At 39.2% G+C, this 22,319-nt stretch overlaps 1 protein-coding gene across 2 annotated transcripts in view; it reads left to right on the top strand.

The window, feature by feature from the left end:
* The window catches only part of mmp17a (matrix metallopeptidase 17a), a 122,394-nt gene that overhangs the window by 23,799 nt on the left and 76,276 nt on the right, over nt 1-22,319 (top strand). For both annotated transcript variants that reach the window (XM_023960393.2, XM_078955747.1), the window contains exons 2-3: nt 16,405-16,537; nt 16,672-16,807. In XM_023960393.2, the coding sequence (XP_023816161.1) occupies nt 16,405-16,537; nt 16,672-16,807 (269 nt within the window). The remainder of the gene's footprint in view (nt 1-16,404; nt 16,538-16,671; nt 16,808-22,319) is intronic.

Genomic DNA, 22,319 nt, shown 5'->3' on the forward strand with positions numbered 1-22,319 from the left:
GAAGAATCGGTTGAGCAATGACTCCACGCTGGATTTTCTTTTGGCACAAAATAAATAATAGAGATAAATGACAATAATCCAGTGGCAGTCAAAACAAAAAAAGGGTTTGGTTTTTTTCTCTAATTCATCATTGACGAGGTGCCTTCAGCTAAAGCAAATGAGAAATGACTGAATGCTTGTGATCCTGGTTCTGGCTGGAAAATGCCCCACAGCCTCCTTGTGTCCACACCAAGCTGCCTGATTTTGGAAACAGTTTTGGACTGGCACACACATCAATTACTGAGTCTCAAGGTTATTGTGGGGAGGTTTTCCTTCCACAGAAAGAAAAAAAGAAGAACCTGAACAAGAAAAGAAGGACAAAATCATTTTTGTTCTCCTTTATTGAGACTGGCAGCAAACTGCACACTAAACTCTGAATGTGGCAAAAGGCTTGGAAAGAGAGATTGATGCTTTGATCCGTTTCTGCTTGTTAAACTGCTGTCCAGTCCCCCTTTCTGTGGTCAGTTTCAATGCTGGACTCACAATTCAGTTGTTCCTGTTAGATACATTTATTTGGAGTCAGTTGGTCTCGCACTTAGATGATGCTTTTGATCCAAATCCAGCAAAAGAAATGCTCGGTCAAAGCACATATAGGATATATAGGGTTGGATCTAAGAAAAAAAGTATTCTGCATCCTGTGTGGCACTAAGGCTACATTTTGGAATGTCACAAACTTTTTCAATGCTTTTATTTTCCAACTAATGCTTTAACTTTTACAGAAAAACTGTTTTTAGCATTGATGGCTGCTAGAAACCATCTGAATCTTCAAGTTTATGAAAAAACAGAAATATTGTCTTATAAACAATGTTTCCATGCAGCCTTTTTCTAAAAATCATGGCTTAAAACAGATTATAAATAAACCAATTATTTTTATTTTGAGCAATCAAATATAGTCACTTCGTCTTATTTTTATTGTTAATAAATGATATTTGTACCAAACAACAGGGGCGGAGCTACTGGGGGGGGCAGTTGCCCCCACTCTACCCCCAAACTTTGAGCCAATTTTTGTATCAATATCTTTGTTCATCAATACAAGCTTCTTTAAGGATTGCAAAATTCATAATTAAAATAAAAACAACATTACATGTCATTAAATTAACATAATATGTTGCCACCCTTTCACTGCGGCATCTGATATTTTCTATTCCGGGATTCTGATCCACTTTTTGCTTTCATGCAAGTCACAAGGCACACCACGAACCGAAAAGGTGAAAAAAATGGGTAAGACTTTACAATAATGGCCCCTTTGTTAAAGCTATTTAATGCATAATGAAGCATTAATTAACTATAAGGGAGACTCTATTTTCTGTATTGACAATATAAAGTCATTTGATCAAATAAATGGAAAGAAAAAAGTATCTTATGATCTTTCATATATCTACTCACTCATTCAGAAACCTGGTCTTATTTGAAAAAACACAGAGCTGATATCCTGGGGATGGTTAATGCTTTTTAGACCAATTAGATAAAATTGACCACTTGACCATCTCTCAAGGTAAACTGGTTAAAAAACACTGTTCTAGTCTAATGGGCCAAAATTTTCTCATTTCTGCTGTATAAAAAGCAGATTTCCCATAAAGGGGAAAGAAGTTTTTTTTTTTTAATATAACTTTATTTTTATTAGTTTCCGTTACATGAACACAAATCAAAAACCAGCATCACAAAAATAAAAAGGTCAATTCTAGGTGCTTCATAAATCTGTTATACAGTGTCCATTTTTTTAAACTTTTGGTGTGATTGTGCCTCATGTAGTTTCAGTCTGTATGTCATTATTTCCATTGAGTATATGTTGTTGATTGTTGTGTCCATTGCTCCTTTGAAAGGATCTCCTTAGTGCCCTAGTTCCTGGTTAACGTTTTTTTGGCGGCTACTGACATAACTTTAAATAAGTATTTGTCACTTTGGTGGATTGAGTTTCCAGAGAACATGAACAGATAAAACAGTTCTAGTAACAACGGAATTGTGTATCCCAGCACTTTGCATGTGAGATCCCCCATCATCTTTCGAAAACCTGTTACATTCTGACATTTCCAAAATACATGTGAATGGTCAACATTTATTTCTCCACATCCACGCCAACAGCTCTGATTTGTATTTAACTGTTTGTTCCTCAGTTTAGGCGTTATGCAAAATCTTATAAGGTTCTTCCAGGCAAACTCTCTCCATGTTCGGGATCCAGTGGTGGCATGGTGGTGTCTCCACATGTCTAACCAATCCTGTTCAGTTATCTTTATTTTTAGTTCTCTTTCCCAGTTATCTTTTACTTTTAAAGTTGTATTTTTGTCATACTCCATTAAAGATTTATATAGCGTACTAATCAATTTAGTATTGCTGTCTTTAAACGCCTTTGTTATTGTTTGAACTATCCCGCCCTCATCCCCAGAGGAGTCGCTCTTTATTGCTTTCTTATAGTAGTTTCTCATTTGTAAGTATCTAAAAAAAATCCTGTTTTTCAAGGTGATTGCTTAGACAAGTTCTCAAAACTCTCCAGCTGTCCATCCTTTTCTAACAAGCACTATGCTGTTATTCCTTTTGTAGTCCAATATTTATAAGTGTTATCATATTCTGCTGGTTTAAACTGCATATCATATGCTACCCACTTTATTTTTTCTTGCATTATTTAAGATTTTGGATTTTTGAAGTAGTTTGAACCATATATTTAGTGTATGATTTGTTATGGGATCTAAATGCCTTTTCTTTGTTTCATATAACTCTTTTTCTCCAATAATGTTTTGAATGGGTTCTTGTAATGTTTCACATTCAATATTTTTCCATTTTCCAGTATAATGGGGGTTACACCAACAGCATAAGTACCGTAATTGTGAGGCGATGTAGTATTCTCTCAGCTTTAGTAATGCCATACCTCCTTTGTTCTTTTGAAGCTGGAGGGTGCCATATTTTATTCTGGATCTTTTATTGTCCTAAATGAATCTGGTTATTGTCTTATCCCACCTTACAAATTGGGTGTCAACGATCTGTGCTGGTATAGCTAGAAATAAAAATAAAAACCGAGGCAAAATGTTCATTTTCACTATTTCGATTCTAGAGCTGAAATCTAGTGGAAGTGTTGACCATCTTTCCTTTTCTTGTACTTCTGAATAATTTTTAATGTTTATATTTTGAATGTCAAGTGTCATTTCCACACCTAGGTATTTAATACTTTTCATTTTCCAGTTGAATTTAAAGTTGTTTCTAATATATTCAGAGGGAACATAGTTAAATTTTAGAGACTGATCTTTTGAAATATTTATTTTATATCCCGATACATTTTCAAATGTTCTCAATAGTTTCATAAAATGTGGAATTATGGATTCTGGTTGTTCAGGGTAAGCTATAAAGTCATCAGCAAACAATCCTATATTATGTTCAACGCCATTCATTGAGACTCCTTTAATTTCAGGTTTTTCACGAATTGCCTGTGCCAGAGGCGCGATAAAGAGGGCAAATAGAGTCGGGAAGAGCCTGCAACCCTGCCTTGTTGATCTTTCCAATTTAAATGTTTCTGTTAAATTACCATTTATTTTAATTCCAGCTGTTGGTTGTGAATATATTGTTTTTATTATTGTTGTTATTATTTGTTATTGTTGTTATTAAATCCCATTTTTTCTAACACTAGGAATAAAAATGTCCAATTAACGCAGTCAAAAGCTTTTTCAGCGTCTATACTTAGAGAACTGTACTTTTATGTTCTCTTTGGGCTCTTTCAGTTAAATGCAAGGTTCTCCTAATGTTATCGTGTGTCTGGCGACTTTTTATGAATCCCGTATGGTCCTCATCAATAAAGTCAGGTAGAAATGTGTTTATCCTGTTACAGATTATGGATGTATAGATTTTGTAATCAATATTTAGTACTGAAATAGGTTTATACTTAGCGAACGACTGCTTGTTTTTCCCTGATTTTAAAAGCACTGAAATAATTGCTTCGGACCATGAAATAGGCATTTTATTCTTTTGTAGGGTCCAGTTTAGAGATCTGTGTAATATTGGAGTCAGCTCATTTATAAATATTTTATACCATTCGGCTGGGAACCCGTCACTGCCTGGGGATTTGTTGTTTTTCAAAGAGCTTATGGTTTTTAATATTTCCTCTTTAGTAATTTCCGTTGTGAGTACTTTATTTTGATTTAATCCAATAAATGGCAGATTTATATTTTTCAGAAAGTTTTTTTTATCTTTATCACAGGCTGAAGGAGGTTGGGAATATAGTTTTTTATAGTAGTTAGTGAATATTCTTTCAATTTCCTCCGGATTATTTGTTACTTTATTGGTCTCGGGATCAATGACTTCGTACATTGTATTTAGCATTTGTTGTTTTTTAATTCTTTTGGCTAGTAATTGTGTTGATTTAGGCCCTACTTCCTGATAGCTTTGTTAGAAATAAATCAGCTTGTTTTTCTATTTCTTCTTCTAACATTTGGTTGATTTGATTTTTAATATTTATTAATTTACTTAAATTCATTTGTTGATATATTTCTGTTGTATTTCTATGTATGAGCTGCTGTTCAAGTTCTTTTAATTTTACTCAGTATTCTTTATATCTTTTTAATTCTCTTTTTCCGCAACCATGCTGTTTTCGCTATTAGTTTTCCCCTAATTACTGTTTTAAGAGTATCCCATAGCACTGTAGGGTCTACCGCTCCATTGTCATTGTCATCAATATTTGTTTTATGTCAGTTTTTATGTCCTTTATAATTGCTTCATTAGTCAAAATCCCAACATTCAGTCTCCATGTTCTTTGCTTGTTTCTATTTGACATATTTATTTTCATGTGCAGAATATTGTGGTCAGACACATCCCCACATTCAATTTTACACTCTTTAATGCTTCTAATATCAGATTTAGAAACAAAGAAATAATCTATTCGTGAATGTATTTTGTGACTTGTGGAGTTATGTGTATAATCTTTCTTACAGGGATTTAAGCTTCTCCACACATCAATTAATCCCTATTCTTCAATGGATAATTTAACAAATTTGGCAATAGTCTTTTTATGTTTGTGTATACTAGTTGTGTGTAATTTAAAGTTTAAGGCTACATTGAAATCTCCTCTGCAGATTAGAATCCCCTTAGCTTCTACAGCAATTACATTAAACAGGGATTTAAAAAACAGTTTATCGCTTTCAGGTGGGGCATATACATTTACTGCGTCTCCCATTCATCCTTTAACAACGACGTTCTGCCCATCCTTCCCCTTTATCACTTTGTCAGTCTCAAATTGAGTTTTGTTTGATATCAGAAGAGCGACTGCTCGTTTGCGACTTTGTCTGTATTACCTGTAATATGTATTTCTGAATCCTAGTTTTTTAAGTTTCTCATGTTCCTGATCATGCAAATGGGTTTCTTGCAACAGAGCTAATTGTATATTTTCTTTTTTTAATTTTTGCGAGGCAATAGTCAAACTACACATTTACTAAAGCCTTCATTTCCATGCACCTAGATAATGACCAACTAAAAAACAAATAAAAAAACTGTACAACCTGAACGTAAAAAAGAACTGTGACTTCCACATGGAACAAAGTTCAGTCTCCCCTCTGTTGTCCCTGTTGGTGGGTGGGCAGGGTGTCCTCATTCCAGATGGGGGTCTGCCTCTAGACACAAGTCTAGTATTGTCCAACGTTCCTTCCTCCTCAGTCTGTGAGCTCTGTCTTGGCCTTTTTGTTTAAAATCGGCTCTATTTGTAGTGTCCTTCTGGTTATTTCCTCTGGTATTCCTGAAGCCTCTTGTGCACGCCGCGCTGTTCCTCCGATACGCTGCCATCCCTCTGCTGCTAGGGTCCGGTCCGGTCCGGTCCCCTGCTGCTGTCGCTGCTTGGTGTGTTAACATCAATTCCTCTCTTCTTTAAGTCCTGTGCAGCTTCCACCGCGTTGTTGTAACTTTGGACGCCCTCTTTCCAATGAATCCTCAGCCTGGTGTACGGGGTTTGAAACCGGATTCCCCGCTCCTTTTTAAATGTCCGAGTATGAGCGCCTTTTTTGTACTGATTCTGCTGGGTAGTCGTGGTCAAACTGGATTAGCTGGTTGTCCACTTTTGTTTTATTCTCCCAGGCTTTCTTCAGGATCATTTCTTTATTTTCAAAACTCAGAAAATTGACCACTATATGCCTCGGGCACTCGCCTGCTTTGGGTTTCATCGGGGGGGTTCTTTGTGCGCGTTGTATCTGAAGATCAAAGTCTGCCGGTATGAGAAGCTCTCTTTTAAACAACTCGTTCAGATAAATTGTAACTGAACCCCCTTTGACTTCTTCTGGTAAACCGAAGATTCTGATTTTGTTTCTCCGGGCTCTGGCTTCAGATTCCGTAACTTTGTCTTGCAGAAGTTGCATCAGTTTTTTCATTGTTTTTAGCTCACCGTTAGCCTCCATGTTGCACGCCTCCAAAGTTGCGATGCGTGTCTGGGCTTCAGCTAGGTCTGCTTTTTGACTTTCCAGCGAGTTGTGGTGCTCTTTGAACTGTCGGTCCATATCTTGCCTGAGGGAAAATATTTCCTGTTTCAGTTTGTTCTTTGCCCCTCGCAGCTCTGTCCAAGTCATGGATCTGAGCACTAATTTTTGCTAGCCCGTCTAGCATTAGCTTTGTGTCGCTGTGGCCTCGCTGGTTTTTGTTAACTTCGCTGGCCGCTTCTTCCATCTCGTGCTAGCTGTTTCCTGGTTCGGTCAGTTCGTTCCCTTCTTTTTTTGCTCTTCAGCTTTTCCGCAGCGTGTTTCCTCCACTCATATCTAATTCTCCGTTTGTTTTTTCGAGTTTGTGGAGTTTTTAGTGAACCGAGTGCAGGAGCTTCAGACTGAGTGTGTCTCCTCTATGCCGTCATACCGGAAGTCTCAGGAAAAAATGTTTTATCGTTAAAGGTGGACATTCTGTCATTTGTCTTAGTTTTGCTGGAGACCTACTGGCAAAAAAAAACAAGTTTCTTTTTCCTTCCAGGCTTCAGATTCACTCTAGATTTAACCTATAAAACTTGGATTGCATTTTTCGTTGCACATATACACAATATTTCTTCCATAAAGTCTTTTACAAATCTTTTTTTTTTTTAATTCCTCTACTTGTAAGCGTAACAGATGTCCTACTGTTTCGCAGGGTTCAACAAGCCATGAACTCTGAGCTTGCATCAACCAATGTCTGTCACACATTTGACTTCATGTTCTGTTTAAGCACAGCCTCTTCTTTGACATGATTAAGGAGCCCTGCTCCATGAACACATGTCTCACTTTGTTTTCTGTCACTTTGTTAAAGAAGGTTAAAGCTCTTCATGTGAAAGAAGTTACCAATTCTATCAGGCCGTTTACAGGACTGGACTCTGGCACTGTTGCAAGGATGTTTAGCCTATTTGGTGCTGGTATATTAGTTTGTAACCTTGTGATATTTTTGGTGCTTAGGAATAGACTAGGATAAAGGGTTTGTGTGTAAAGTCTTTATAAGATTTTTTTAATCGTATATGCATAACATAAAATAATTTTATTGTACAGTCTTTGCTGTATTGCGGTTCAGGTTTTGTTTTTTAACTGTACACTGGTTGTACGTCTTCCATATCCTGATTGGCTGATGACATCGTCAATCAATCTCCTTAGTGTTGCGTCTCCTGTACAGAATTCATGCAGTTTGCTAAATCTATATTGAATCTTGATTGCAATCAGAAGATTGGTTTTATTCTACAAAAGGGTTAGACATTTGTAGAGAGGGGTTTTACAGTCTTAAAACATCTGGGATTCTACTTGGCAGTTTTGACCTATCGCAGATTGTTTTTAAAATGTAAACAATCTGGTAAACAAGGGAACACTGTCGTCAAAAAGCCACATAGATTCCATTCCAATCTCCTTAGCCTTCGCCTAAAGTTATGTTCGCATCGCCCTCTGCAATACGTGTTCAAGTGGCCCCTCAATGAAAAGTCTTGTAAGTGCACATAAACACATGTTTCAAGTGTCTGTGCTCAAAACAATTGCGTTCACGCGTAGCTACAGTAGTTTTTATGACATTTTTGAACAAAACGCACGGCCATTGAACGCATATTGCATGTTAAACCAGGTCAATGTTGCTATGTTGTTATATGAACAACATAAAAGATTTTTCCATTAAGATGTCTTTCAAATGATGCCTTACAGGAGGATGTTGACATTGCAGGTGTTCTGTTATAAGTTTTTAATTTAGTAATAAAAAGTAGGCAGAAAATCCCTGAAGTTTAGTGGATGTTTGGAGGACAAAACATGAACTCCATTCTAAACCATTTCACAATGTCATTGCATCTGTACATCAACCCCTGTTTTGTACGCAGTAGAATTGAAATCATGCACCACTCAGAGGGATCATACAAAGTATATCATACTGCTCTATCCTGAGGGGAAGATTTTAAAGCTTTCTCAAATGCAAATGAGTGAAAGTGTGCACTTTTTTATTACTAACAGAGCCGGAGAAATTTGAAATTTTTCAAAGTGAAAACTATCAAGAGGTCAAACTTTCTTGCAGCCAGATTGACGTTGAGCCTTTGACTGGGAGGTACTAAACAAGCTGCTAAAAAGGAATTATGCAAATCAGCAACATAGCGATTTTAGGGAATAAGAAAACAAATTGTGCTGCCACGGGAGATTTCAAGGAGTTCAGAAGCTGTTTTTAGTTCGACCAAATGCATTTTTATTGACGTATCACCAAAGTCCTGCAACGTTTATGGCCTACAATTTTTCCTTTTATCATTTTTAGACCCCTTTTGCCATATTTTTTAAGTTTGATTTCTTATAAAGAGATATTTATAGTGAACTTATTTGTGATTAAAAAACCCTGTAGGCTGCACACATGCACTATCTTATGAAAAAAAACTGACATAAGTCATTTTAATTGATGCCCCCTCAAACAAACTATATGGAAAAAAGGTTCCAGGCCAAGATGGATAAACTACTATTTTGGAATAACTTCAAAATATACTGGACCTTCTCGTATGTGCAGCAAAATTCTTAAAAAAATGATTATGTCTATGTGCCCTGAAAAACTAATTCCCTGTATAAAAAGAAAATAATTTATAGGGGTAAGGATTTTAAGATCTTCTTTTTCATGGAGTGTGTTGTATTTAAATTGTTCCTACTGGAGTTTTATGGATTTAAGGAAGTCAGTTTGCTTATAGCAGCAGCTAGCAGTGGGTGCAGTTTATTTTTGCTGGAAAACGGGCAGTGCATATTTTGCCTGTAGATTCTGTATCAAAAAGAACAGACAATTAAGCAAAACTCAGCGTTAAGCTAGTTTTGCCACAAAGTTGCCTCTTAAATCAATGAGAGCTTTAACTAGTCAGGATGCAGGTTAATGACTCTTTTAATAATATGGGCGACTGTGGAGCAGTGGGAGGCGGTCGACCCCCTGATCGGAATATTGCGGGTTCGATTCCCGCCTTGCCCGCCCATGTGTTGCCCCACCTTGCCTCTGGTGGAAGGTTGGCGACAGTGTTCGGCAGCAGAGCCACAATCAGTGTGTGAATGTGTGTGTGAATGTATGAATGGCACAGTGACTGTAAAGGGCTTTGGGCCTTTGAGGAAGGTAGAAAAACACTATACAAGTTCAAGCCATTCTTTTTAGTTGCTGTTGCAGACCGATGACACATCTGTTTTTGTGACAAACTAAGCAGTTTAGTTTGGAATTGTTCTTAGTTTTGTTTTGTTTAATTACTCGTACACTTTTGCTTCATAGTGCATCAATAGAATTCTTTTAACCAGAAACTACAATTCATAGCCCAACTTCTTTTTATTGGTCTCTTTATGAATCTTTTAAAGGAATGCAAAAAAGCAACTTATTATTATCAGAAGTTTTGGTATTTCTTCATGTGGTCAGACATATGAAAAGCTTTTTGCATAGATTTTCTTTTAAATTTAAGTGCCTGACTTCCCAAATGATGCACATTTTCATTCAAAGTAGCCAGTCATTTTTGTATGGACGAGGGGGGTCAACTGTGGGCACCCATGTTGCCATAAATGTATATCTCTTTCTGTTACTTCTTTTAATTTGTCACTGCTGCTTGATTGGCCAAGGCTCCCTTTAAATCCAGACAGTCATTATTATATAATAATGGATATCAAGCAGTTCTGCAGAACTGATGCTGCTGCACAGTTATGGCATTATCTTTTTTATGATCTCTTCATTTTTACTTGTCTTGGGTTATTATCTCAGCTTGCTGTTCATAAGTCCCAGCTTGAAACTGAGCTCCCATTAACTGGCAGAACCACAACCACATCACAAGGCAGTCCTGTTGCTTTTATGAAGCAAAAGGCTTTAGTTTCAATAAGATAAAAACAAAAGCCTTGGAGTGGAAAAATAAAGGAAAAGGCAGGTATAACATTTATCAGAGTTTAGAGGAAGTTAAAATCAAACTATGCTGTATAATAGACAACTAATGTTTTTTGTGTGTAAAATTTATGATGGCAGTTTAACGTCAATAAGGAATGTCCCGGATGCTACATCCTGATCAGCGATCGGACATTTATTCTATTATTATTGTGATCATCGCGGTATATTTTCAGGCTTATTATTACAGATAAATGTTATTGTAGAAGTCTGTGCATCATGAAACATGATCCACATGAAACACGAAATACAGACACGTGGCTGAGGCCAGCTCTAGGATGACGTCATGAAATGGGCGGCACCCAAAAGCAGTTAAAGCGGCACTCTCTTTCCCCCCATGCCTCCCTGCTCTCTGGCTCTGGGGGCCTCGTGGCGGCCCTGCTGGCCCTGGCCTGGGTGGCGGGCGTGGTCACCCGGGGGGCGGTTGTTCTCTGCCTGCTGCCGCGTGGCGTTGGGGGCTTCTCGCTGCTGCGGCGGGGGTCTGGGTGTGGGGGTGGCTGGTTGCTCCCCCTCCTTCTTTTCACATTCCATCATCCATTTTAGAAGAACATGAACACTCAACTGAGCACAGGTGTTAGCTCACCTTTGCACTAACAGTTTGGGTGAATGAATGAAATATTTCACACTAGTTGGTTTTAAGGCATAAGTATGCGTGTGTGAACACTATCTGTTTTGTGTACATGTTGACATGTGGACATTTTTGCAGCTAGCAGGTGTGTTGATAACATTAGAGTGTGTGTGTGGACAGGCTCCGCCCTTTTTGTACTACATTTGAACCTTACCGTAAGGATAAACAACCAGTAAACTTGTTGCTTTATGCTGCTTCATTTTCTTATCCCCCCTCCCCTCCTATTATCACCCTCCTAACCCCCCCCCCCCCCCCCCCTCTCTCTTCTTCCCTTCTTTCCTTTTCCGTCCGGTCCAACACCAAAGATTTTCAAACATGGTTGAAATTAATAAAGTTTGGCTTCAATTACAAAAGGGGTTTATTCAGACATACCTTTAGTTTGTCTGAAGATTAATAACCCCTATTGTTAAAGTAAAATATGTCCAACACAAGAGGCACTCTCTCTCTCATCTGCTTGCCCAGCTGTTGGACAGGACAAGTTAAAAAAAAAAAAAACCCAGACGAAAAAAAAACAAGAAGTGGAACAAATAAATACAAATATAAGTGACATGAGTATGCATGTGTGAACAATATCTGTATTGTGTACATGTTTACATGTTGACATTTTTGCATCTAACAGGTGTGTTTTATAACATTTGAGTGTGTGTGTGGACAGGCCCCGCCCCTTTGAGATTTGTATTCTATCTGTACCTTACCGTAATGATAAACACCCAGTAACTTGTTGCTTTATGCTGCTTCATGGTTTTACCCCCCTCCCCCCTCCTATGATCCCCCCCTTTCTAACATCCCTCTCTCTTCGTCCCTTCTTTCCTTTTCCGTCCGGTTCAACACAAAAGAATTTCAAAAACAATTAAAATGAATTAAGTTTGGCCTGGATTACAAAAGGGGTTTATTCAGACATACCTCTGGTTTGACATAAGATTAATAACCCCTGTTGTAAAAGTAAAATATGTCCAAGACAAGAAGCCTTCAGCTCTCATCTGTCTGCCCAGCTGTTGGACAGGACAAGTAAAAAAAAAACGAAAAAAACAAAACTAGCCTATATCGTATCAGAAGCAACCCAAATTTATAAATGGTTAGATTGATACGATGAAGACGATCATAAAAAAATCATCATCATATTTATGCTACAACAATTTGTAAAGAAAGTCATCATTAATTTAAAACAACCTCTTGGAGATCTGAATCAGATCTGAAGATCCTAAAGCTACAGTTGCCAAACTTTCTCACATGACTAATTATTGCCTATTTTTACTAACTATTTTTGACACTTGCACTACTTTTACTTGATTTTTGAAGCTACTTCATAGAAGTTCACTGTTTAAATGATAAAAGGTACATCAAATACATTTAGGGGACAACCTGGATTTGTTTATTAAATATGTTAATTTTTTTATGTGGTACAGAAGTTCTGGATCAAGACTAGGTAGCAGCAGATACTCGGAATCAGATCGGAGCTAAAAAATAATCTGATTGGTACATCGCTAATGTCAATGAACTAAAACTCTTTTCCAATATGTCCAGTTTTTAGATTTTTTGCTTTCTCTCTACAAAAAGGTAAAGCAAAACAGTTAACCTATTGATTTTTTTCTGAGAGGTTTGAAAAAAGCTTAATTTGGGATGCAACACTGTGCCTAACTGAGTTTCTTAATTAGAAATGAAGAAAAAAAACTCTTTTGGAGAGGATAGATTTTCTGTTAGGATTTCTGTTCATCTCTCACGCTGCAGTTATTTCTTTTATCTTTATTTGAAGTTTGAAAAGAACCATTATTTTGTGGGTTATTAAATGAGTGAGATGCATTTCAATTAGTTGACTTTATTCTTCAGTTCTTGTGTCTCCGCTTGCCCTGTAATAGTTTTATCTCTAAGCTGCCACTGTATCATGAAGGAAAATGGTGTTGTTACTTTTCTCCACTTGTCTTTTTTTTTATGTTCTTATTTTTCACTTTGAAGTTGAAGAGCTTCTGTTTAACTCCAAAAAAACCCAGAATCATCTTAAACATGATTTATATTTGGTATTTTACTAAAATTACTCAATCTTGATTATTGTTATCTATGTGTGTTGAATGTATTGTTCACAAAAGAACACGTTTAAATTAACCAAATTTAATTGTTTTAGTAAATTTATTTTTTAACTTTAAGACAAAATTTAAGTTAATAAAAAAAAAGGTTGGTTTATTTTTTTACATGTTAAATATACACTATTGGTCTAATAGATATAATTCATGTATTAGTTTTTCTGAGTCTGACTTCCCAACTTTTGCTCATGCTTGTCTTAAAAATAATAAAATTATTTTAGGGCATTTTATTTTCTAAGGACCATCAGTTTTGCATGACGATGGAAAAGCTGGCTTTGTGTGTGTGTGTATGTGTGTGTGTGTATGTGTATGTGTATGTGTGTGTGTATGTGTATGTGTATGTGTATGTGTGTGTGTGGGGGGGGCACATATTTTACCTGATGAGGTGTGGTTTTTGGCTGTGAAGGATGTAAAAGAATCCTTTATTTTCCAAAAGGGATGTTTGAACTAAGAAGCAGTGGATGCAGTTTATTATTTCATAGACTCCCCTGTGAAGGTTTTCCCTGTTACTCATACTGTGGAGAAGAAAGGTTTTTCACAAAATACTGAACAGATCATTAAGTTTGTGTTAAATTAATGTGTTTTCTATTTTAAGTTTTTGAAATAGCCACTAGCCTGCTTAAAAAACTAGAAAATCTGTGATGAGTCAGCATTTTTCAAAAATTCAGTAAAAGTTGTTTGCAGAATAAGATGTTGGACATTTAATAATTTATTTTTGATTTTGATTTAAAAAAAAGATGTTGCACATATTAAATGTTGTGCTGAAAATTCAAATAACTACAGGGTCATGTATAATAGGTAAAAAGGGGCTCCTTCTAAAGCTGCAGAAAAATAAATAGCCCTGATTTCTTTCATTCATTCATTCATTCATTCATTCATTCATTCATTCATTCATTCATTCATTCATTCATTCATTCATTCATTCATTCATTCATTCATTCATCTTCTTCCCCCTCATCATCTTTGTCCCTTTCGGGGTCACGGGGCTGCCGGAGCCAATCCCGGCCACTGGTAGGCGAAGGCAGGGGACATCCTGGACAGGTCGCCAGTCTGTCGCAGTAGCCTTGATTTTTTTTTTTTTATATTTATTCAAAAACCTTTCCCTGCCCACCTGTGTTTCCATACATACAGAAGAAGTGTTCCACCTCTTTGTAATTTTCCAATTAATAGTCAGGGTAACCCTTGTGTTATCCTAGGCACTTTAACATTGGGAGTTGGGTCATCTAGACCCACTAGACAGTGCTCTGAACCGTTTTTCTTCAATGATTTGTGATCTTCACTGGTGTCCATGGATTACATGAAATCTTTCCACCTTTATCCACCTTTGTCATGGTAGGGAGAAAACGTCAATGTAAGGGTGGGGTCATAGGATAGCACAAGGGTTAAAAGGTTGAACTGATAACAATCAGTAAGGATCTTTTCCTAGTAAAAGAGGAGATGCAAGAATAAGAAAAATGGTTTCTTTTTATAACCTTTTGAACCAACACAAACTGTGCTGTTGTAAAGGTATGAATGATCAGGGTATGATTGTATTAAATTAGTAACTATACAGTTTCTCTTTTTCAAACTGCATTTTTTCGTCTGCTCCTGGTTCACAAGGATTTGAAGAAATTCTCAGAAATGCAATTTTAAGCTTAATTTTTTTTATAAATTATCAGAAAAATGCCACAAATCATGTTAAAAACACTCAAAATTGTGATTTTCCTCGGATTGGGTCTTCAATCTTAAGCTTGATTGAAAGCAGTAAAATGCCTGGACATAAAAATCCCAAATAAACATGATGCTTTAATCACAAAATACTGACACTGGTCCACCGCTTTAACATGAAGCAATTTACAGAAATTACGTTGTTTCATTTGGTTTTCAAGCAAGCATGAGAGTTTATGATCCATTTTAATTTCAAACGTAGTTTCAACTTTCTCTTCAGCTGACTTTGCTACATTTAATTATTTTGGTGTCATCCAGAAAGGGGAGGACGACGCTTTATGTGCAGCAGAGGACATTCATTACTCAGATTAATTAGCAAACTGAGATATCAAGATTATTAAACTGTCTTTATAAACCAGTCTGCAATGCAACTGCAGCCGTTATACTCAGAGATGGGAAGTAAATGTTACAAATGATCCAACTTCGTGAAATGAGCACTGCAATATTTACTAAAGAATGAACAGTGTGTTCAGCCACACATCACTCCTGTTCAATTACCATCAGATTAATGAAAAGAACCACATTTCTCACTTTTTATTTATTTAATTTTTGCTGAATTCGATTTTGATTAATTTTGGGATTAATTCCAAATACTTTAACACACTTCTGTGATTATTTTGCTGTTTTTTGGCAAGAAACTTCAACGTCTGGGTTTCACGTATCTGTTGATCCATGAAACCAGATTAACTCTTCATTTTTTTCCCTCCTGGGAATTCATTCTCTCTAGCAGTTTGATGTGTTTGCATCCACAGAGGGTCAGTTCAGTTTCGCCTAAACTTCTGATCTCACCAGATGGCTCAGGGGAGCTCGAGGAGGCGAATAATCAGAGAGCAAAATGCTTCACTAAAGCTCAAGTCATTCAGCAAATGGGATTTTGCCGGTGTTGTCAGTACAGGAGGATGGGTCTTGCTATCGATCTCCGTCTCTCACCTTTGATGAGTGCCGATTGAAAAACCTATTTCAAATCTGCATGCTCCTGTTGGCTAACAGATTAAGAGCGTAGAGGAGGAGGAGGAGGCTGCAGGGAAGCGGAAACAAATGAGACGAGGAGGAGGAGGAGGGGGGGGGGACAGAGAAGCAGCATGAGGAAGAAAAGAGCAGCAATCACAATGCAGCTCCTGTGGATCCATCAGTGTGATCATGGATCGCACTCACGGAAATCAAAACGAAAAATGTAGGCATGCTTGTAACTGTTTGTACAGTGTGTTGTCATGACGAACAAACAGAAATGAGACATTTTGATTTAGTTTATATGCTGGTTTGAAGATAGTTAGGTTTTAGTCTAAACAGTAACAGCAGTGAGTCCTGCAGACCACATCAGCTCTCACTGTGTGGAGCTCAAAACAAATCCATGGGCAATAAAAGAAAATGAGAAAAAGAATAAAGAGAAATAAATTGAAGACCATCCCTGTGAGCACCTGAAGCAACGATTGCTGTGGAATCTATATTTGAATAGTGATTTAGGGTTCTTCAGGGGCACATCACCTCAGGAAAGGCCCTATGGAGTTTATATATATGTGCATGGAGAGACAGTAAGCATCATACGAAACATAAACAGGTGTTGGTGCTTTTCAGCAGCTTTAAAGCATTTAGCATGCTTGAAATGAACCCAGCTGACCTCTGCTGTTTTCCTTGCAGGACTGGCTCAGTAAGTTCGGCTACCTCCCGCCGGCTGACCCGGTGACCGGTCAGCTTCAGACCAAAGAGGCCCTGACCAAGGCGATCAAAGCCATGCAGAAGTTTGGAGGACTAAAGGAAACTGGAGTTTTCGGTTTGTGGCTGCATTTGTGGGGAAGAATCGTTGATAGCAGCAGTCATTTTTAAAAGGGATCATCACAAAAACGATGTTTTCATTTGTACAATCTTGCAGGCACACTTCTCATTTAATTTTATTTTTTTCTGTAGACCAAGCCACTCTAGGCCTAATGAAAACACCCAGATGTTCATTGCCAGATGTGCCTCAAGTGGAGGCAACACTCGGGCGCAAAAGAAGAAGTGTGACTCCACAGAACAAATGGAATAAGCGGCATCTCACGTGGAGGTAGGAACCACATCTGCTCTGCTGCTTCATCATCACTCATTTAGAAAAGCACCATGCTGTGGTCATACTTTTTTGATTCAATTTGCCTGGAAAGTGTCTGATAGTTTTTATAATGAAGAGATGGATATCCAGCGTGTGATGTTTTAATTAGTCTGAGAAACTAACTCGCCTGAAAAACTGGCTCACAGCAAAGATGTGGAACCTGCAAGTGTGAAAAAGTGTGGAGTGAGGCAGAAATATACACAGATATACAGAAGCAGACATGACACTGTGACACTGTGTGCTCTGTTAGAACTGTGCTGAGTCTGCACTCAAATACACAGGAACTTTAAGAACTTGTCCTGCTGGGTAACCAAACATTTTCTCCTCAAATCTCTAAAAAACACAGCAAATGGGGTTATTTGTTAAAGTTTTCTAAAGTCTCTAATGATACAGGCAGTTTAACGAACCCAACTATCAAGAGATACCACCCTTGGGGTATCTTTTTTTTTTTTGTATAATGTAGTCTGAGAGCAAGTTCCATGAAATTCAGTCCACCACACTCCATATTAAAAGCTTGAAACTTGAACAAAATGAAATGTTAAACTACAAAACACATTTCCACACTATAAAAGCCTTTTTTTTAAAGCAACAGTGCACCTTATAATCTACAATGTCTTGTATATTAATTAAATCTGGTTGTGCTTATAGATATCAAAGTGATTTTTAGAGGTAAAAAGAGGTCTTTTATTTTTCAAAGTTGCAAATAAGGTTGGATTTTATTGTTAATAAGCTTACATGGCTAAGGGAGCCGAGGGAGGAGCTGTGGTACTGTATGAGGTCGTCTGGAGTGGCAGAGAAGTATGTCAGAGTAGTTCAGGACATGTATGAGAGAAGTATGACGGTGGTGAGATGTGCTGTAGGTCAGACAGAGGAGTTCAAGGTGGAGGTGGGACTACACCAAGGATCAGCTTTGAGTCCTTTTTTGTTTGCTATGCTGATGGACAGGCTGACAGACGAGGTAAGACAGGAATCTCCCTGGACAATGATGTTTGCTGATGACATTGTAATTTGCAGTGAGAGTAGAGAGCAGGTGGAGGAACAGCTAGAGAGGTGGAGGTTTGCTCTGGAAAGAAGAGGCATGAAGGTCAGTCGTAGTAAGACAGAATACATGTGTCTGAACGAGAGGGATCAAGGTAGAAGCGTTAGGTTACAGGGGGCTGAGGTGAAGAAGGTGCAGGAGTTTAAGTACTTGGGGTCAACAGTTCAGTGTGATGGGGAGTGTGGAAAAGAGGTGAAGAGGCGAGTGCAGGCAGGTTGGAGCGGGTGGAGGAAAGTGTCAGGAGTGTTGTGTGACAGAAGAGTGCCAGCAAGACTCAAAGGAAAGGTGTACAAGACAGTGGTGAGACCAGCTCTGCTCTATGGGTTAGAGACGGTAGCAGTGAGACAGAGACATGAGGCTGAGATGGAGGTAGCGGAGATGAAGATGTTGAGGTTCTCCTTAGGAGTGACCAGGTTAGACAGGATAAGGAACGAGTACATCAGAGGGACGGCTCATGTTGCCTGTGTTAGCGACAAAGTCAGAGAAGCCAGACTGAGATGGTTTGGACATGTTCAGAGGAGGGATAGTGGATATATTGGTAGAAGGATGTTGGAGATGAAGCTGCCTGGCAGGAGGGCAAGAGGACGGCCAAAGAGGAGATATATGGATGTCTTAACAGAGGACATGAAGTTGGCTAATGTTAGGGTAGAAGATGTCCATGATAGAGTGAGGTGGAAAAGGATGATTCGCTGTGGCGACCCCTGATGGGAAAAGCCGAAAGAGAAAGAAGAAGCTTACATGGCTAACATGAAGCAGTGTTGGACTGACTTTTTTTGATGTGTTGCATGGTTGGAAGCTGTATTGTAAATAAGCTAACACAGCTAACGTGTTCCAAAGAAGTTCTAGAGATACTATAAGGCTTATCGTTTGGTACACCTTATATATATGACATAAGTTTGAAAATAGACCACACATTGATGGTTGTTGCTCACCTTTTGGCATATCCCTTCAGGGGTCGCTTTATCGAATCAGCTTTCACTGATTCACACAGGTGGTTTAACAGAGAGTTTAATGCTGGACATGTATTTTATCCGGCCTTGGGACCGGCACAGGGAGACCCATAGGTCCCATTGTGGCTACATAGGTAGGCATTCTTACCTTAGGACCCACACTGGATGAAACTCAATGCGCTCCCTGTTTCCCGACGCCAGCCAACTGAGCCATCCAGCCATCCGCTGTATCCAATTCGTAGCAACCATAGTTCGCCAAATAATTTGGAAAATACGGTATTCAAAAATGTGTAAAAACAAAAAAATAAATACAAAGGCTTGTAAATAAAACACTCCTACTTTACATGCATATTCTGAGTAAAATCCAAGAAAATGATCATTTATGAGTATATTTCAGGACTTATATTTGTATTTATTTGTTCCACTTCTTGTTTTTTTTTCGTCTGTTTTTTTTTTTTTTTTTTTTAAACTTGTCCTGTCCAACAGCTGGGCAAGCAGATGAGAGCTGAGTGCCTCTTGTGTTGGACATATTTTATTTTAACAATAGGGGTTATTAATCTTCAGACAAACCAAAGGTATGTCTGAATAAACCCCTTTTGTATTTGAGGCCAAACTTTATTCATTTCAACCATGTTTGAAAATCTTTGGTGTTGGACCGGACGGAAAAGGAAAGAAGGAAGAAGAGAGAGGGATGTTAGAGAGAGGGGGGGGGGGGGGGGGGGTTAGGAGGGTGATAATAGGAGGGGAAGGGGGATAAGACAATGAAGCAGCATACAGCAACAAGTTTACTGGTTGTTTATCATTACGGTAAGGTTCAAATGTAGTACAAAAAGGGCAGGGCCTGTCCACACACACACTCTAATGTTATCAACACACCTGCTAGCTGCAAAAATGTCCACATGTCAACATGTACACAAAACACATAGTGTTCACACACGCATACTCATGCCTTAAAACCAACTAGTGTGAAATATTTCATTCATTCTATCACGCAAACTATTAGTGCAAAGGTGAGCTAACACCTGTGCTCAGGTGAGTGTTTATATTCTTCTAAAATGGATGGAGGAATGTGTAAAGAAGGAAGGAGAGTGCCCAGCCATCCCCACACCAAGACCCCCGCCGCAGGAGCAGCGGCAGCCGGAACCCCCACAACGCCACACTGGAGCAGGCAGGGAACAACCGCCCCCCGGGGGGCCAAATCCGCCACCCAGGCTAGGGCCAGCAGGACCGCCGCGAGGCCCCCAGAGCCAGAGAGCAGGGAGGCACGGGGGGAAGAGAGCGCCGCCCCAGCGCAACCAGGAGAGCAGCCCCCCGGCCGCACCAGGAGAGCCCAAGGCAGGGCCCCACCGGAGAAGGGTGCCCAAAGCCCCAGACGAGCACCCCATCACCACCCAGGAGTTCTGGGAACCCCCCCGCCCCAACCCCAGGTACGAGCCAGGAGCCCCCAAGGGAGACCCGCTCCGCACTCCAGGCAGCCACCCACCCGGCCCACGGTTGGTCCAGGGAGGAGCAAGGCAGGGGCCGGCCGCCCCCGCCCAGGAAGGGGGCACCCCGGGGAAAAAGGGGGCCCACAAGGGGTGTTGTAAACATGGCCCGACCAGGCTCGGCCACAGATGGAAATTTGGCGGGGCACAGCGCTCAGGGGCAAGGACCCGAACCCACCCGCCAGGGACACGAACACCCCCGGCTCAGGTGTAATGTGAACCCCCTCCCCGCATGGAGAGAGCACCGCCGGGCCCAGGAAACCGGCACCCAAGGGACACGGCCCCCGTTGCCAAGGGCCTCGTACCCCCCACCAGGGAATGGGGAGGGGACAGATGGTCCTAGGTCCCACCTTCCTTGCAAAATGTGTGCGCGTGTGTTTGAGAGGATGTGTGTTTGTGTGTGTGTGTATTTATGTTGGGATGTATATATTGAGGGGGGAGGGGTGTGTGTACAAAGGGGGGGTGCAGTTAAAATTGGCGGGTAGGGCACTAAGGGGACATCTCCTGATTACTCACAGTGATGTCCCCTCACCCTCCCCACCAAGGGGCCCTAAATGTCTAAGGTGCGGTTAAAATTGGCGGGTAGGGTGCCAGGAGGACATCTGCTGCTTGCTGGCAGTGATGTCCAAGCACCCCCCCTACCAAGGGCCCTACATTTCTAAGGTGCACATAAAACCGAAAGGGGGGGGGCCCACTCCATACGGCAACCATAGGAGGGTGGAGTTTTTTTTGTCTGTGATGCAGAACAAGAAGGTTTGTTAAAAGGATTGTTAGTCAGACTGTTTTAAAGCTCCAGCTCCTGTTGCTATTTTTGCAGGACGTGAAACTTGAATGCCGAAACAATAATTACAGCAAATCTTTATTCTGTTGCAGGCATCACCACAAATGTTTAAATGTTTATTATCAGCATAACCTTTATCTTATATTTATGCGTTTTTCAACTATACTTGTGATGTTGAGTTACATGCATTTTCCAATATTCTAACTTTATTTGCAGTTGGTCACAACAACTCAGACTGATCTGCTTTCTGCTCCTGATTTGTTCTGTTTCTTTTTTTGGGAAAATATTCACAAATTGATTTATAAATGTTCCATCAACAGAGGAAGGACACCTTTATGCATTAATTCAATTTAAGATAAACTAAAGAACCATAATTTAGTTTTTCCTTTTTTTAATTGGAGCCACTTTTGAATTTGATATAATTTACAAAATAAATAGATAAATAAAACCCCTTGTTTTATTTTATTTTATTATTATTATTATTATTGGTTAAAATGAAAACTTCTCATGACCAAAGCAACCTTTATTAGAGAACAAACACATCTGCCAAACTAGGAAATGTGCAGATATCCCATAAGGCTCCTCATTAAAATCTTTAATGTGAAAGTCTCCCTCTGCAGTGCAGCAAGGTGCACTAAGTTCACGGAAAGTTTTAAGAGGCCTTCATTAGACAGTTGACAGGACGTTAAATGGATCTACTCTAAACAGAGGATTTTCTTCATTCTATGTAGTGTCAGTCAAAATCTTCTTCTTTCTTTCACCAATTACTCCAGCTTTAAGTGGTGACCCAGAGTGAAAAATAAAGCATTTAAAACCAAAGAAAATCCCTGCAGCAAAACTGTTCTGTTTCATTCATGTCTTTAGTACTTAAAGCCAAACTAATTTGGCTTTAGCTGAATTTACTCAGGAATGAGAAGTGTATGCAGCTCTCCATTCATTCCATGGGGACTTGTTTGTGTAGTGGGAGGAAACTGTTGTTTTAAAGCACCAAGATGATTCTCAATTTACAGCAGTTTTTTTTATTTGTTTTTGGTTTTTGCTGTAGCTATGGAGTCAGTTTTGTAGATTTTTATTGATCCTTCAAATCTCTTTGAATCTTAACTGGGTATAGCTTAATCCATCGGCTTTATTCTGTATTCTGAACTTGACCAATTGCTGCAGGCAAAAAAAAAAAAGGGGGGGGGGGGTAGCATGACACCCGTCTAGACAAATGACT

This window comes from Oryzias latipes, chromosome 12, assembly GCF_053564925.1.
Source record: "Oryzias latipes strain Hd-rR chromosome 12, Olatipes_Hd-rR_3.1".
Classification (NCBI taxonomy): domain Eukaryota; kingdom Metazoa; phylum Chordata; class Actinopteri; order Beloniformes; family Adrianichthyidae; genus Oryzias; species Oryzias latipes.